Raw genomic sequence first — 15,288 nt, forward strand, 5'->3', positions numbered from 1 at the left:
CGTCTCAGTGCAGCTGCCGGGAGAGTGAAGGGTGTGGTCTGCCCAGCGTCGTAAGCCTGGTGTGAAGCAGCAGGCCTGGGTGGAGGTGGGCTGCTGTGCTGTCTGCAGCTCAGGAAAGCTCTTTGAATGGCTGTGCCGGCTTCTGCACAGGGCGTTTGATCCTCGCACCGAAGCTTGAATCCCGTTACTGGGAAGGCGATGGGAATCGAGGGCACAGGGGTTGGAGATGGAGGGTGGCTGTGTAATGATAGGAGGGTCCCTGCGGCGACCCCGCCCATCCAGAGCAGGGCTCGGCTCGCAGCCACAGGAAGCTCTGAGAGGAGAGCTCTGGGGTGTCCCCAGCCTGTGGTCATGTATTCTGTCCGTTCAGAGGCGGTCTGGATGGAACCTGTTGTGTTTCAGATTTTGAGGCTGGTCTGAAGGCTAGCGAGTCACCTCCACGGGAGACGGGACCACAAGCTTGGGGGGCCTTGCGTGGCTTGGCACAGCACGTGGCATTTGTCACGGCTCCCTTTTCCTTTTGCAGAGAGTCAGGAAAGATGTGGACAGAGGTACCCAGCACTCCGACATGTTCCTGCTGAAGGCTGAGGAGGGAAGAGAAGGTACGTGCGCCGTGCAGGTGACAGACCACGCGGGTGGTCAGTGTGTCGCTGGGGGAAGCGGGCAGAGGGTTGCGGGGCTGGTGGGGCACTCCATGAACAGCCCCCGTGTCCTCTCTGGGGCGTTGAGGACGCACTGAGTTAGAAACACAGGTGATGTCAGTCCATCCACAGCTCCCTTCTTGTGGGCGGGGCCACGGCATCTGTGTCATCTCTCATTTGTTCTTGCTTAATGTTAGGACGTAGACTTTTGGAAGGCATCTTGTGGGGTTGAAATGCCCACTGTTTGTTTGTTTGTTTTATTTGAAGTATAGTTAAATGTACAATGTTGTGTTAGTTTTAGGTGTACAGCAAAATGATTCAGTCATACATACGTGTATGTGTTGTTTTTCAGATTCTTTTCCCTTATAGGTTATTATAAAATATTGAGTAGAGTTTCCTGTACTATAGAGAAGGTCTTTTGTTAATTATTTTATATATAGTAGTGTGTACCTGTTAATCCCATACTCCTAATTTATCCCTCCCTGCTTTTCCGCTTTGGTAAGCATAAGTTTGTTTTCTTTGTCTGTGAGTCTGTTTCTCCTGTGAATAAGTTCATTTGTATCATCTTTTTAGATTCCACATATAAGTGATCTCATATGGTATTTGTCTTTCTCTGTGACTTCACTTAGTATGATTATCTCTAGGTCCCTCCAGGTTGCTGCAAATGGCATTGTTTCATTCTTTTTCATGGCTGAGTGATATTCCAGTGTGTGTGTGTGTGTGTGTGTGTGTGTGTGTGTGTACACACACATCTTCTATATCCGTTCCTCTGTTGATGGACACCAGGGTGGCTTCCCAGTGCTCATTTTTCAAGCTCAGAAGTCGGGAGGTGGTTAGTTTGCATGGTGCATGTGATGGGAGAGGGGCCTGAGCGGATGGGGCCCGTGTGGTGCTGGCTGCCCCTTGGCCCCTGTGAGACCCGTCTCCGTAAGACAAGAGGCCTGCTGGGCAGGAACGTTTCCTCTTTCCTGCTGTGACGTTCTTCAAGCAGAGGCTGCAGAAACGTCACATACAAGGCGTTTCTTAGGTCCCAACCACGCCGGATTGCGGTGACTAATGGGGACGTGGGAGCCAAGGTTTAGAGCCCCTTTTACATGTCAGCGCACTTGAACTTGAAAGTGGACTGTGTGGTAGGCAGTGGGACCCCAGCCCTTGTGTTCAGCCCCCACGTCTGGCCGTCAGGCCCTTGGCCCCCAGTGAAAAGTACATGGCGTGTCCTGAGATGCATCCGGCACAGCCGGGAAAGCGACTCCCGCAGCCATGTGCAGGGCACGCTGATGCTTCTCTTCTCTTTAAGTGTTAGATGCTGGTTGTTGTGAGTGACCTTGTGGCCCACTAGTGCCGCTAGGGCTGCGCCTCCAGGGGGGCTTGCTCTTGGCTGCTTCTCTCGCTTCTTTTAAATGTTCGTTAAAGAAAAAACATCCCAGTTCCTTTTTCTGGACGTGTTGTGAAGACTCCCACATGTTTTGTGCCAGGCCACATCTTGAGGGTTGCTGCGTAAACATGGCGCCCACCTAGAAGGAAGGACCACAGTGCGTGGCCCACGGGAGGTTCTGGGGGTGTCTGAGGTCGGAGGGCCCCGCCCGAGGGCACAGTGTACGGGGATCTCCCGGAGCTGGTGCGCCCGCCTCTCCCTCACCCTTCACATCACAGCCGCATGGTGCCCCTGGGCAAGTGTTGGGAGGGTGTGTGGACAGGTTCCTCAGCGCAGACTGACCCTCGAGGAGGAGGCATGGCCTCCAGGGTGTGCCGGACCGGCAGGCACAGAACGACGGCCATGGCATTCTGCAGGCCCCCCGTCCCTGTTTCCTCTCCTCATCAGGCAGGTGGGCCTGGACTCGGGTCAACCCTTCCGGAGCCAAGCCCACCCCAAGGTCCGGCTTCTCGGTGGCTGTGGCCCCGAACCATCAGACGCTGCTGTTTGGGGGTGTGTGTGACGACGAGGAGGACGAGAGCCTGGAGGGCCACTTCCTCAGCGACCTGCACTTCTACGACCCCGTCAGGAACCGCTGGTTCGCGGGGCAGCTGAAGGTAGCCTGGGCCCCAGACCTGCAGCCAGCGCACGGCCTGCCTGGCTGTCACCTCCGTCAGTGATGCCCAGGGCCTCCCCGGTCCCTCTGTCTGTGAGGCTCTGTGGAGCTGCCACCATCTTTACTGTCACCGTAAGCAGGGACCGGGTCGCCTCTGCCCCTCCTGCCAGCACCAGCCTGAGAGACGCGGCACAGTGGCTGCTCTCCCGGGAATGACATCCCTGGGGGCTTCATCAGGTCAGGGGCCTCAGAAGCAGGGCCCTGTGGCCAAAGGAGGGCGGATGGTCCACTGTGTGGCGAAGGCTGGCTCCGGTTGAAGTGCCTGGGCGCCTCTGAGGGGAGTCGGGCAGCGTGTGAGGGCTGGTATCTGCCGCCTGTTCCCCTCAGAGGTCACACCAGGCAGGGGTGGTGTGCTCCCCGGGGAGGGGCAGCAAGTGGACGGGGCTCCTCTGGCTGTCGGGTGCTCGCTGGCCCCCGTCCTGAGTCGCGGTGCCTTTGCTCTTTATCACCAGGGGCCCAAGGTGGAGAAGAGGAGGCGCAGGCGGGGCAGAAGAGGGGAGCCCGGGGATTCCAGCAAGCAGGAACTGAAGGGGACCCGGGCCCAGGAGCCCCTGCAGGTGGCCAGAGAGCTGATGGCAGAGGACGGGACCGCGGCCACCATCCAGCAGGGGCTCGCTGCTCGGGGCCCGGCGGGACAGCCCGAGTCCGACGACAGCGACGATGGCCCCAGCGAGGGGGGGGTCCCTGCGGTGGAGCCGAGCGCCCGCTCCAGCGCCATGCTGGCCGTGAAGCACGGGCGCCTCTACCTCTATGGGGGCATGTTTGAGGCTGGCGACCGCCAGGTCACCCTCAGCGACCTGTACTGCCTCGATCTCCACAAGATGGAGGAGTGGACCGTCCTGGTGGAGATGGATCCAGGTGAGGGGGTAGCACCCCTGGAGTTGCCTCGGGAGCCCCCCAGCTTGTCTGCCCTGCACCCGCAGAGTACTGCACGCCTCTGCCCCCTCTCGCCCCCGCGCCCTCAGCCCCAGGGGGAGGGCCCTGTTGCCCAGGGGCATGTCTGTGCACGGCCATCCCTGCAGGGGGCCTGGGGGAGGGAGCGGCCTCACCCCGACGCCACTCGTAAGCCTCGGACCTGCCCCGGCAGAGCGGACTGGACGCGTGTGTGCCCGGGAGCAGACTAGCGGCCCACCCATCGCCGCCGCCGTGTTGCACCACAGGCTGCGCTGGACTGGGTCACTGCTCAGTCCTTGGGTCTGTGGCTGAAATCCCTTACAATCCACACGTCTGGGCCAAGGCCCTGAGCAGCTGTGCGAGACGACTGCTGTCTTGGAGCGCAGCTTCTCACTCTGCCTGTCTCTGCCTTGACACGTGGGATGTGATGTTTGCCGTGAGCTCCAGACGTGCTGGGGTCGGGGCCCCCGCGCTCACACCCGCGTGCCCAGGCAGAAGGTGGGCTCCTGGGGGCGGCCGCGGCTCGCCCGCAGTCCCCCCGGTGCCCTGGTCGTGTTGACACTGTGGGTTTGCTTTTGCTTAAAGAATCTCAGGAGTGGCTGGAGGAGACGGACTCGGAGGAGGACAGCGACGAGGCCAAGGGTGCCGAGGGTGGCGGGGAGAGTGAAGACGACGAGGACAGGGGTGAGTGTGCCACGGGGGCCGCGCGGCCACAGCCGGTGCTGAGGAGGGGCCCCAGGGCTCACCGCTCAGGTCACTTCTCTGCCGGAGCCTCATTGTTGTCGGTGACAAGGGTACGTAAAATTTTACCAAGTTTCTGTTAAAATTTGACTTTGCTATGTAGGCGTGCTCCTGAGGTCAGCTGAAGTGTTTTTTCTAATTGTGTCTGGAGTACGTTTGAGCACTCGCTGTCTAAGCAGGGTCGTGACAGCCTCGTGACGTCCTCCGTACAAATCCGGGTGCTCGCAGCACATTCGCTCCTTCCCCGACTGAACCCGTTTCTTTCTTATTCCCCTTTCCCCACGAAAGAGCAACGCCCCTCGGCGGCGCCCGGTGAGCTGTTCGCAGACTCCCTGCCCAGGACCAAGCAGTAGTGGGCGAAGCTGGCGCGGACGACGCCGGGCCCCGGAGAGGAGAGCGCTGAGAGCCGCCCGGGCCGTGGCCGCGGCTTTCTCTGATGACTCGGCCTCAGCCGCACCCCAGCCAGAGCCTAGACTGAGGGGGTGGGGTTCCCTGCCCTCAGCGCGCCGCGTGCGGTTTAAAATAAACTGGACTTGGCGGGGGGCTGCTGCTGCGAGGGCGGTCTTTTGTGCAGCCTCCGGGCCCCGGTGGTTCTGGCAGGGCCTCTGGCTGGGTCGGGGCCGAGCTGATGGTGAGGGGGAGCCGCCTACACGGCAGGCGGCACCTTGATCATGAAGTGGAATGCCGCGGGCTTTGCGGGGTTCCCCTCTGCAAAACTAGGAGACGGGTTCTGCCCGCCTGCACGTTCAGCTGACTCCTTCCTTTTTAGAAATGATCGGTGGCCGCCCACCGCCTCCTGTACGCGTTTTCTCGGTTCTCTGGAGAATAAAGCCTGTTGTGGGCTGGTCTGCTCGCTCTGCCACGTGGCTGTGCCTGGGGTCTCTTGGAGTGCCGTGTGCCCAGCTTCTCTGGCCGCTGCCCACCTTTGGGGAGGAGGTGGTGGAGCTGTGCTCTGCCCTCTCCCCTTCGGGCTCAAGGACGTCCTTCGCACAGCAGCAGAAGAGGGCAGGAAACCGGAGGGCGGGCCCCACTGTCCCACACGGCCTCGCCGTCCCCTACCGGGCACGCTCACTGGTGCCTGCTCCAGGGTTAATGGCAGGAGGCTGCTCTTCATGTATGTAATTGGGGCAGAGCTTGGGCTTTGAATTCACACCAGGTGAATTCAGCTTCACCTAAAGTATTGTCAGTAACAAGAAAGCAGGGTTCTTAGTTTTCAGTGACAGGCCGAACAACCCATCATTACCTTGAACGGGCGATCCTGCTCATGACCTGGAAGTTAGAAGTGGAGAGTGGGCGCACCCACCCAGCAGAGCGGGCCCGGGCCCAGGCAGGCTTCCGTGGAAGGTTGAGGCCAGCTGGCCCAGAAGCAGCCCCTCACCCCAGGCAGCACTTATCTTCTCGCCGTGCTCGGCCCCTGCACCTCTGGCCGTGTGACCTCGCTCGTCAGACTTCTCCCGCCTGACTGCACGCGGATCAGGAGTAGGAAGCTCTCTCCTCGCCTCTGCCCACCAGAGCCTCCCTCTGGTACGGGGCCTGGCAGAGCCCATGGGGGTCCCGGTCACAGGGCTTGGGCAGGCGCTCCGGCTTCAGCTTTTGCTTGCGGCTCCCCGTGGGTGCTGGGGCAGGCGGGCAGGGCTCAAAGCCAGGCTGGATGCCACGGCAGGCCCGCGGGGGCCACAGAGGCCCTCCCGGTACCTGCCTTGTGTGCTCGCGGTGCGAGGCCCAGGCGTACAGCTCCCGCTCTCTGGGCTGCTGCCTTGGGAGGAGGTGGCTGGGAGAGCGTCGGCCCCAGCGCAGGCTTCTGTTCCCGGGGCCGTTGTTATTACAGAGGAAGGAGCCTGCAAGCGGGTGAGACTCCAGGGAAGGTAGTTTGGAATCAAAGTAGAAAAAGACGACAACCCCCGGAAGAAACTTCTCTTTTGCTCTTGGCTCTGCTGTCCTGTCCACGGGGTCATTGCTGAGGATGCCGTTGGAGTGACAGGAAGACAAGCACAAACTCCACACGGGGAGCTGCCTCTGCTGTGTCACCCCCGTGATCAGAGCGTCCCTTCGGTGGGGCAGTTGCAGGGAGCGGTGGGTGTACGGTGCAGGACTGCGGGGTCCCCAGGGAGGGCAGCGGCCAGCGCACCGTTCCCCCTTCTGCCTGCCGGCAGCTGGTTTGCCGAACCGAATGCTTCTGGCGCCTGGACGGCCAGCACAGAGCCCTAGGCCTCTGTTCCCTGCATTGCTGCAGCCAAAACAGCATGGTGACAGCTGTATTCAGGGTCAGCGAGGGCCCTGAGTGGACGTTTGTCTTGCCTGCTCCTGGGTTTGCTGACCTGTTGGTAAGACCCCCTCACTGCCCCCCCTTTGGACGGGTTCTGCCTCTGTCTGTCGCTGGTGCCCACCAGCTGGCCCCGTCACTCCTGCGGACACCACACCAGAGCCCCTGGAGGGCTTTGTGGGGTTTGAGTGCGAATAGCTGTGTTGCTTTCTCCCCGCTTCCCAGGAGCAGCTCAGCTGGCTGACGGCGTCGGGCTTAGATAATTTGAGAGGGTTGGTCTAAGGCGGTGGATTCCTTGGGGTTGGACTGAATTGAGCAGAAATCAAGGGAAGCACAGTGAGCTCGGAGATCCTTGTCGTTCAGAGTCGTCTGTGGCGTGTTTGTTAGCATGTGACAGTGGTGTTTATTGCAGCGTGACATCCGGTTTTTGTACCAAGTCGTTGCAGGCAGGAAGTCAGTGCTCCGTGACAGTAGAAACGTGCTGGGGGACCACACGCTGGGCGGGGCTGCCGGGGAAACAGCTGCTTTGCTGTCCACGCTGGGTAGAGGAGGCCCTCCTGAGGCCTCGCTCAGGCACTGGCCAGGTGACACGAGAGAGACTCGTGCTTAGGGACCCCCCCCCACCCCCGTGTGTGGGGATGAGAATGTGACAGTGTGCCTGGAGCTTCCACTGGAGGAGTGTGGCCAGGGAGGGGCAGTAGGTCCTGCCTGGAGGAGCGCGGTGGCTGCAGCTCGGGTGGGCGTGCGATGCCTCTGCTCGCTGCTGTCTTCCCAGGTGTCTTAGGTCAGAAAGCAAAGCTGTGTGGAAGCTGTTGGTCCAGAGCTTAGACCACGGTCACCTGCGCTTCTGTGGAAGATCCGTCCGAGGCCAGGCCTGGTCATCAGGGCTCTGAACACAGCCTCCATGGAAGCTGAGGCACCGACGGGCGCAGCTGGTGGCCACGGGGCCAGGGCCGAGGTGATCTAGGCTCTGGCCAGCCCAGCCATTCACCTCGGAGCCCCCTGGATGTGTGCCGTCTGGGGCCGAGGAACCGCGCAGTGCAGCCAGGGCCAGGCCTGGTCGGCAGGCTGTGCGGGGGCAGAGCGGGGGCTCTCTGTGATCCTGGACCTGGGTCAGGACCGGGACCAGGGCAGCTCGTGGAGCGCAGGGCCCTGAGCCGAGAACGCAGGAGAGGCGGTTTCCTCCCGGCCTTGGGGCAGGGATGGGGGTGCGGGGAGGGTGTGGAGGTCAGAGAGACTCCAGTCGGAAGGAAACAGTAACCGCCCCAAGAGACACAAGGCTGTCGAAGTTTCAGAAAGTTGAGGTAGGTTTGGAGCAACGCTGCTGGGCGGTCCCTCAGCAGAGCGTGCCTCTGCCAGCTGCCTCTGTGTCCTCCGTTGGCTGGCGGAGGGGAGCGGGCGCGAGGTGGGCTGGCGCCCAGTGGGGCAGCGCTGGCGAGGGAAGGGGCGCATTTCAGATCCCTGCTCTCAGAGCTGTGCTGCTCAGGGTCCTGAGACCCTCCAAACACGATAGACGGACGCCGTCAGGTAACATACACCTGGTTCCGTGAGAAGGAGCTTGTGTGTGTGCATCTCAAAGCGTGGGCAATAGAAGGGATCTGCAGTGAAGACACTGACTTACACCGAGATGATGCAAGTTACCAGGCTTTCAGATGGTGGCGTTTATTACCAAAAGGAGGGAAAGTTTTCTTTAATCTCGACAGCGTCCCTCACTTGCAGGTAGTGAAGAACATAGTAGCGGTACGATTTAAACAGTTACATTCGTTAAGGAAAGTTATTTTCATTTGGTAAGTAACTAAGCCATTTTTCCAGCTAAAAGAAGAGAAGAAAGGCAAAGGGTAACGTTTTCACCGCTTCATCAATGAGAAAAATCAGAACACAGTCGACATTGCCTTTTTGTCAATGTGCAAAACGATTGCCTGTATTAACAGTTTACACGCACCAGGACATAAGGAGGGAGAAAAGGAAGTGCAGGTTGAGACTGATGTGTGAGAGAATCCACAGGAGGGCATCTGTGTCAGGTTAGTGGCTTCACCTCTGGAGTGAGGGCTCCCCCGCACGGAACGGACCGTGTGGGTTTACTTCAGTCAGGCTGCGTCGGGTGGCATTTCTTTGGAGATGGTGGGTGGTACCCATAAGCAGGGTCCTGCTGGAGGACGTTGTCAGGGAAGCACCAGGTCAGCATCAGGGGCTCATCTGCCCACACGTGAGCCACAGCTCTGCAGCGCGGGGCGGACCGCCACGCGGCAGGCCCGGCGGTGAGTGCAGGCCACATTGCTGTCACTGGAGCTGGGCTCCCCGAGAGGCCCAGTGGGAAGAGCTGGGGGTCCCACGGGTGCAGGAGCAGCACGGGGGGAGGCCGTACCCTGCCCCCCTGCATTCATGCCCGTCTCCTCGCCATACCAGCTCCCAGCGTTGGGAAGCCCTTGCTGGGGCAGTGGAGCGCGGCCCCTCCTGCCCCGTCCCTGCCCTCTGCGGGCTTGGTGTGGGGTGGGAGTCACCCACTGAGCGGCAGTCGGCTGCCTGATGGTCCTGTTGATGGCGCTCAGAGCGGGGCACCCTTGGGCCAGGCCCGTCTCTTGGTCACGGCTGAACACAATACCTGCCGGAAAACCCTCGGTCTGTTCTGTGGTCCACACGCAGGAGGCCCTGGGATACCAGTGTGCTCTGCTCTGAAGGGACCAGGAATTCTCACGCCTGCTTTGGGTGTGTCGAGCGCTGCCCTCTCAGGAGGAGCCTGGTGCCTGTCTGAGCATCCTGGCAGGCGTGGAGTGAGTTACTGAAATGGGCTGAACGAGGAACCGCCGGGGGTGGAGGGCAGGGTCCAGCCGAGGCCCGTCTCGGCCACTCCTTGGGGCCTCCAGGGCTAGGGTTGTGCTGTCACCGTGTTGCCAGGCAGCGGCTGCACGGCTGGAGACCTGTACCACCTGTGACAGGACGGGAAGGGTGTGCACATGTGATAGCCGTGTGAGCCCCAGCGTACTGTGAGAGGTGTGTGTTGGGGGCAGCGAGGTGGGCGCGAGAGGGGTGCTGCCCCAGATCCAGGCCCGGGCCTGCTCACCCAGGCTCGCCCGGGGCTGGCCGCGTCCACACTGTGATCCACCCCCGGGGGTGCCTGCTTCCCTGAGGTGGGGGACGATCTGGAACAAAATGTGTTGCCCGTTTGCATCCCAGGCTCTTCCACGTTGGGGTGGAAGCGGACTCCAGAAGCTCCGTCTGTGCTAACGCACGCGCCGTGTCTGGGGAGCGTTAGGCATTGCTTCTGTTGCCCTCGGGTGTCCGCCTGCTTTGGGCCCCCCCTTGCGGCCGCCTCCTTCCTGCTGGTCCCCTGGGCGCCTGGCAGCCCCTGCTGGAGGACGGGCCCCAGCATCTCGGTGCCCGGCGCCTCGTACCCACCCTGGAGGGTGGTCCACGTCCTTGAGGTCATGTTGCCCGGGCTCGTGGGCGTGCTGTACAGGAGCGGCTTCGCTCTCTGGTCTTACACGAAGGCAGCTGCGCTTTTTCTTCTTTTAAGGCTGCGTTAGTGACACTAGTCGGCACTTGGGGCCGGTGGTTTTTCACTGTTTGCTTCCTGCCCGTTTCCTGACACCTGGACAGCCCTGGGCAGGAGAGCGAGACTGACCAGGCCCCGAGCCCGGCCCCCCCCCGTCACTCCTGCGCCCTCATCTGGACTCTCGATCCTCCTCCTTCGCTGACCAGCAGCAAATCCTCGTCCCTGGAAAGATCAACAGTGACTGTCGTGGTGCTGACTCGATGTCACGATGGGACAAGCTGGATGCCGTCGGTGGGTGGGCGGCCCGCATGGCAGTGAGGAGAGAGGTCGTGACGTCTGGGAGGGCCCTTCACGGTAAGTTTCTGAGACGGAAGGCATGGAGCGTTGGAGACAAGACCTGTAAGGCTGAGCTGAGCTCGGTCCAGAGCGGGTGGGCCTCCACCCAGGACGCCTGGAGGACCCAGGGGGATGGTACCCGAGCTAAGAAAAGGGTGAAAACCAGAAACAGTTCATTTCATTCACTTTCCCGAATGTTCGTCTGCTCCAGCGGTCCAGAGCGTCTTGGGCTTGTTGCCTGGGTCTCTCCCCTGGGCTCGGGAACGCCCGTCGGTTTTTATGTGGGGCGGCTGTATAACTTCCTGTCCAAAGTGGGGCTCTTGAGATGAAAGGGAGCACTCTGATGGCCAGGCTGGGCGTTGGATGTTTGCCGGGCCCGGCGGGAGTCTGTGGGACCCGCACCGCGTTCTCCGTGCAGCCCGGGGGAGCCGTGGGCTTCGTGCGTGTAGGAGAGCGCCTGTCATCCTCCCACGCCCCACCCAGAGGGCGTCTAACAGAGAAATGGGCTTATGGCTGTTAGACGGGGTGTGGGAAGTCCTTGTGTTTGGAGCCCTCTCCGCCCTCCCCTGGAGTGGCCTCAGCCGCGGGCGTTGTGTTCTCGTGGCCGTGCTGAGCTTTTCTGCATGGGCACCGTCTTCCTCGTCAGTCGTTTGGGTGCAGGTGTCGCATACCCTGTGCAGCGTCCTCTCCCGCTCTCGCAGGTGAGGTGCGGGTGCAGCTTCCCAGCCTGGGGGTGGGGGATGGCTGGGCAGCAGGGGGTGGCCTGTCCCCCCGCTCCCCGGCTCAGCTCAGGTAACTCAGTTTCTCAGCCTCTGGTTTTCACATCTCGAGCACGGGAGCAGCTGTTAGGAGAGAAGATGACTCTCACGAGGTTGCTCTGGGATTGATTAAAACCTGTCAGCGCTCCGCGCCACTAGGGCCTCGCGACAGCATCTGTTCTTGCCCCGTCCCGCGTGTCCACCAGGAGGGCGCCCGGCAGAAGCGGGGTCAGCCAGCCTGGCCCAGAGGGGCTCAGGGGCGCGCCTGCCGGTAGCCCCGGCCTCCGGCAGGTAGGAAAGACTGGCCAGGCTGAGCGAAAGCTTTAGGCCTGTGTGCAGGGCAGCCTGCTCTGGAAACCAGGTAAAAACTAGCTTTCAGGGCCTCTCAGACCCAGTACATCGTAGTCTCGGTGGAACCCACTCGGAATTCACCGGGTGTGGGGAAGTGGCAGTAACGCGGGTGCTGCTCTGGTTTTCAGTTGTGTTACTGGCAGCCAGACAAGTGGTGGGACGCTGGCCAGCCCCCCGTGAGCCCCCAGCCCTGAAACCACTGCTCGCCTCGAACGATGGGCACTTGTGCTGTTGCTTTCCTGCGTAGCTACGTTACCTCACGGTGTGTGCTCACGTGTGAGGATGCAACCTGCCTGTGTAGGTACCATTTTGTGTTGCAGTTACTGGCATGCACAGAAGTCTTTCTAATCTTCACAGCGCGTTGCAGACAGAATCACAAGCCACACACCCAGCACGGACGACGCAGAGCTGCGAGGAGCAGGCATGTTTATTTGGTTCACTCCAGGGCTGCGGCAACCACGCAGTTGTAAAAAAGGAACGGGAAGTAAGATGTACAAAAACATGAAATACCCCTTTAGAAAGTATCATCATCAGAAACGGATTTCCTGTGGATCCTCCCTCCCTCTCCTGTGTCCCCACTCCCTGAAAGAAGACCCCCAAAAGCAACCAAACTGTGAGAAGGGACGGGGTGGGGGGGGGGTGAGTATGTAACAGAAAAAAAACTGAATTTAACGGGAACATGCTCTAATCTTTAGTTTATTTCTGGTTAAAAATATAGCAATCCAGTGCAGTGTAGTAAAGAAACCTGCTCGAAAGGCAGCAGAGAGACAGCCGGACATAAGCAAAGCAAGGCGGGGCCCACGGACGGCCGTGCCCAGGCCCTTCCCAGGCGTGGGTGCAGGGGCCCCACAGACACAGCCATGCACGTGGCCGGGGCTGCTCCATGGCTGGGACCACGGGGCATCCAGACAGTCCGGGACCTTATTCTGTTGTTTGGACGGTGGGACAACGCTGGCAGGAAGGGCAGACACACCAGGAACCTGGTTTTGTTGGATTGAAACAAGGTATGTTGCATATTTTGGAGATGGATATGCCATGATTTCTCAGGAATTGTCAAGCCACCGGGTTTCAAACACATTCCTGTCCTGGGACCCGACCAGCTCCCGAGTGTGGGCGAGGCATCTGGAAGAATATGCATATCTGTGAGGGAAGTCGAGGCAGGCACAGGACAAGAATGTGCAAACCCGTGGGCTCAGTGACACACTGAGAGGACGACATCGTGAGGGCCGTCGGGGCCGCGGACATCTGACAGCCTGGACGCACAGCCTGCATCCTCAGTGCAGAAACGCCACGTGCTCTGAGCCCAGGCCCAGCGGCAGGCTGTCCAAGTGAGGCCCTCCCCATGCCCGCAGTGCTCCCTGGCCCTGGTGCCAGCCCCCTGGATGCCCACAGCACAGCGGCCCTGGGGTCTGGGGTTGGGGTGGGGGAGACAGTGGGGAAAAGAAGGACTTTGCCTTAAGACTCAGTGTCGGGGCTGCAGGAGGGCCGGGTTGTGGTCGTTTCATGGGCAGAAGAGAAAGCAGGTCTCTGCTTCCCTAAGTAAGTGTGCAGCACAGATTTAAAACAGAAAAAGGCCCAGGCCACTACCAGCTGGAGCGGGCGCCCTCTCCCGTGCCTCACGCCAGGGCTTGCCACCCGCTAGCTGCCGGACGCTCCAGGGGCTCTGCCTCTGGTTGCCTCCTTTTCCACGTCCCAGACGGGGGTGTGATGACGGTGGTGACTGTATTTTTTGCCATTGATTTGCCGGGATCCCTTCTCTTTCCACGTCAAGCTGGAGGGTCGGCGTGCTGGCCTCCTTCTGCCATGCCACACAGCAGAGTGTTATACAAGCAAAGAATTTTGGCTAAAATCCAAAAAACATGACCCAGAAAAAAAGGCAAACTGTGAGTAATACCCAATCACGTGGTTCTGTGAGAAGACCAGGAAGTTGTCGTTGGGTGTCCGAGCTACGAGCCTTCCCTTCTGTCGTTCTGCTTTTAATGTCCCCCGTGTGTACACCAGCTGCTTTTGCTAATGCGACAGTCTCCTCAGATGAAAAAGTTAATAAACAAAATGGCGACTCCGATGTTCAGCAAGATCACCATGGCCACCAGGATAGGCGCCGAGCCCTGGAACGGAAGCGGAAGAGGAGTGAGCCCCAGGCCACACCCCTCCTCCTGAGCGAAAGTAGGGCTTCCAGAGGGTCGGGGGAACGCAAGGCTCAGGCAGTGGTCAGAGGCTCCCACGAGCTTGTGTGTGGAGTCCTTGAGGCTTCGACCCCTTCAGACCTGCACGCCTGGGTCCCAGCATAACCACCCGAGTTCTGCACACGTGGGACGCCAGGTGCAGCCCACCCAGCGTGGCCCCAGACCTGGCGACGGGAGAGCCCTCTCGGTTCAGTGAACAACTGCCCAGGAGCTGCGCAGCCGCCGGGAGCCCCTCGCTCTCCTGGGGCACGAGCCCACCTGGCTCTTGGACCACAGCCTCTCCCCCACCCCGAACCCGCCGTCCTTGAGCCTCTGCGGTGACGGTGCCGAGGCCACGGTGCTGGACAAGGATGAGGGGCACTAGCTGCCCCGACCACCCTGGGCCTCTGCTGGAAGCCCCCTCCCGTGGAACCACTCAGGGGTGAGTACATGCCCGGCTGGAGGTGGCCACGTGCTCGTGCCGCTGCCTGAAGCAGCGTTGTTTTAAAGCACCCAAGACGCGCCTGAAGAGGTCTTAAAGCCACAACACGGTTCAGTGGGCTAAATATAGAACCCCCTTCCTGCATCTCCCACCCTGCCCATCATTCAGCTTCCTAAAATACCCACATGCGCGCGCACACCACACGTGTTTCTGGAATAGAGCTGGTATCTAGGTCCCAGCGGGAGCATTTGGGTTCAGAGAGGGCAGGCGCGTCACAGGAGCTAGCCCGCCGCCCAGACGGGTGCTCACAGTGGCCTCGAGGGCCACCTTCCAACAGAAAGCTTCTCGGCCCCGGGGTCCGCCTGGCAGGTGCTGAGTCCCAGAGGGCCCCGTGGGGACGCCCCGCAAGGCAGGCCCTCTGGTTTCCTCGTGTTCAAATGGGGCCGAGCACGCTGTGCCCCACCAATGGGTGAGGGGCCTGATGGCCGTTAGCACAGGGCATCAGCGCTGCGCCGTGGGGCTGAGAAGGCATTTCACGGGCCATTCCCGCTGCCATGCGGTCCAGGGAGCGGGGAGTGCTTACGGGTGGGAGCCGGTAGGCCAGGGGTCAGGAGGTGTTCCCTGGGTGCAAGAGCCCCAGCCCTCAGCCTGGCCCAGGATCTCTGTTCTTTCCTCAACACCACCCGCCCTCCATGGGAGGAGTGCGCCAAGGGCGGGTCTCACCCACGAGGCGTGGTCCTCACCCGTGAGCGAGACCCAGCGCCCACCACGGGGCCTGAGGAACCCGAGTCACGGCCCCACCCTGCGCGTCTGATCCCACAGGCCTGGGGGACTCTGTCCCTCTCACCCACATGGGAGCCAGACCCGTGTGTGTCCTGCCTGCTCTGGCCTCTGTGTTTCCCTCCAGGACGCAGGACGTTCCTCCAAGGTGAGGACCGTCCTGATGAGCAGGAGGAGGTCTGGGGGCAAGGGTGGGGTCCCATGCTGCCCCGTTTCTCTTGGAGAGCTTCCAAAACCACCCAAGTGCCCTTGCTGAAAGGATGGCGCCTGGGAGTAGCCCTCACAGGGACCCGTCCAAGGCAGTGCAGCCCGCACCCGTGTGGGCTTCCTACAG

The 15,288-nt window shown here is 60.9% G+C and overlaps 2 protein-coding genes across 2 annotated transcripts in view; one reads left to right on the forward strand and one right to left on the reverse strand.

Moving 5' to 3' along the window:
• KLHDC4 (kelch domain containing 4) overlaps positions 1 to 4,826 on the forward strand; it is a 54,487-nt gene extending 49,661 nt beyond the window's left edge. Inside the window, exons 8-12 of the mRNA XM_082863020.1 lie at positions 527 to 602; positions 2,464 to 2,672; positions 3,184 to 3,589; positions 4,211 to 4,344; positions 4,546 to 4,826. Of these exons, the coding sequence (XP_082719146.1) occupies positions 527 to 602; positions 2,464 to 2,672; positions 3,184 to 3,589; positions 4,211 to 4,344; positions 4,546 to 4,719 (999 nt within the window). The 3' untranslated portion in view covers positions 4,720 to 4,826. The remainder of the gene's footprint in view (positions 1 to 526; positions 603 to 2,463; positions 2,673 to 3,183; positions 3,590 to 4,210; positions 4,345 to 4,545) is intronic.
• Positions 4,827 to 12,897: 8,071 nt separating this feature from the next.
• The window catches only part of JPH3 (junctophilin 3), a gene marked incomplete at its 5' end in the record, with an annotated part of 81,452 nt that continues 79,061 nt past the window's right edge, over positions 12,898 to 15,288 (reverse strand). The window contains one exon of the mRNA XM_082862505.1: positions 12,898 to 13,675. Coding sequence (XP_082718631.1) covers positions 13,595 to 13,675 — 81 coding nt within the window. The 3' untranslated portion in view covers positions 12,898 to 13,594. The remainder of the gene's footprint in view (positions 13,676 to 15,288) is intronic.

The sequence above is a fragment of the Leucopleurus acutus genome, assembly GCF_964270905.1.
Source record: "Leucopleurus acutus genome assembly, chromosome: 20".
Lineage (NCBI taxonomy): Eukaryota > Metazoa > Chordata > Mammalia > Artiodactyla > Delphinidae > Leucopleurus > Leucopleurus acutus.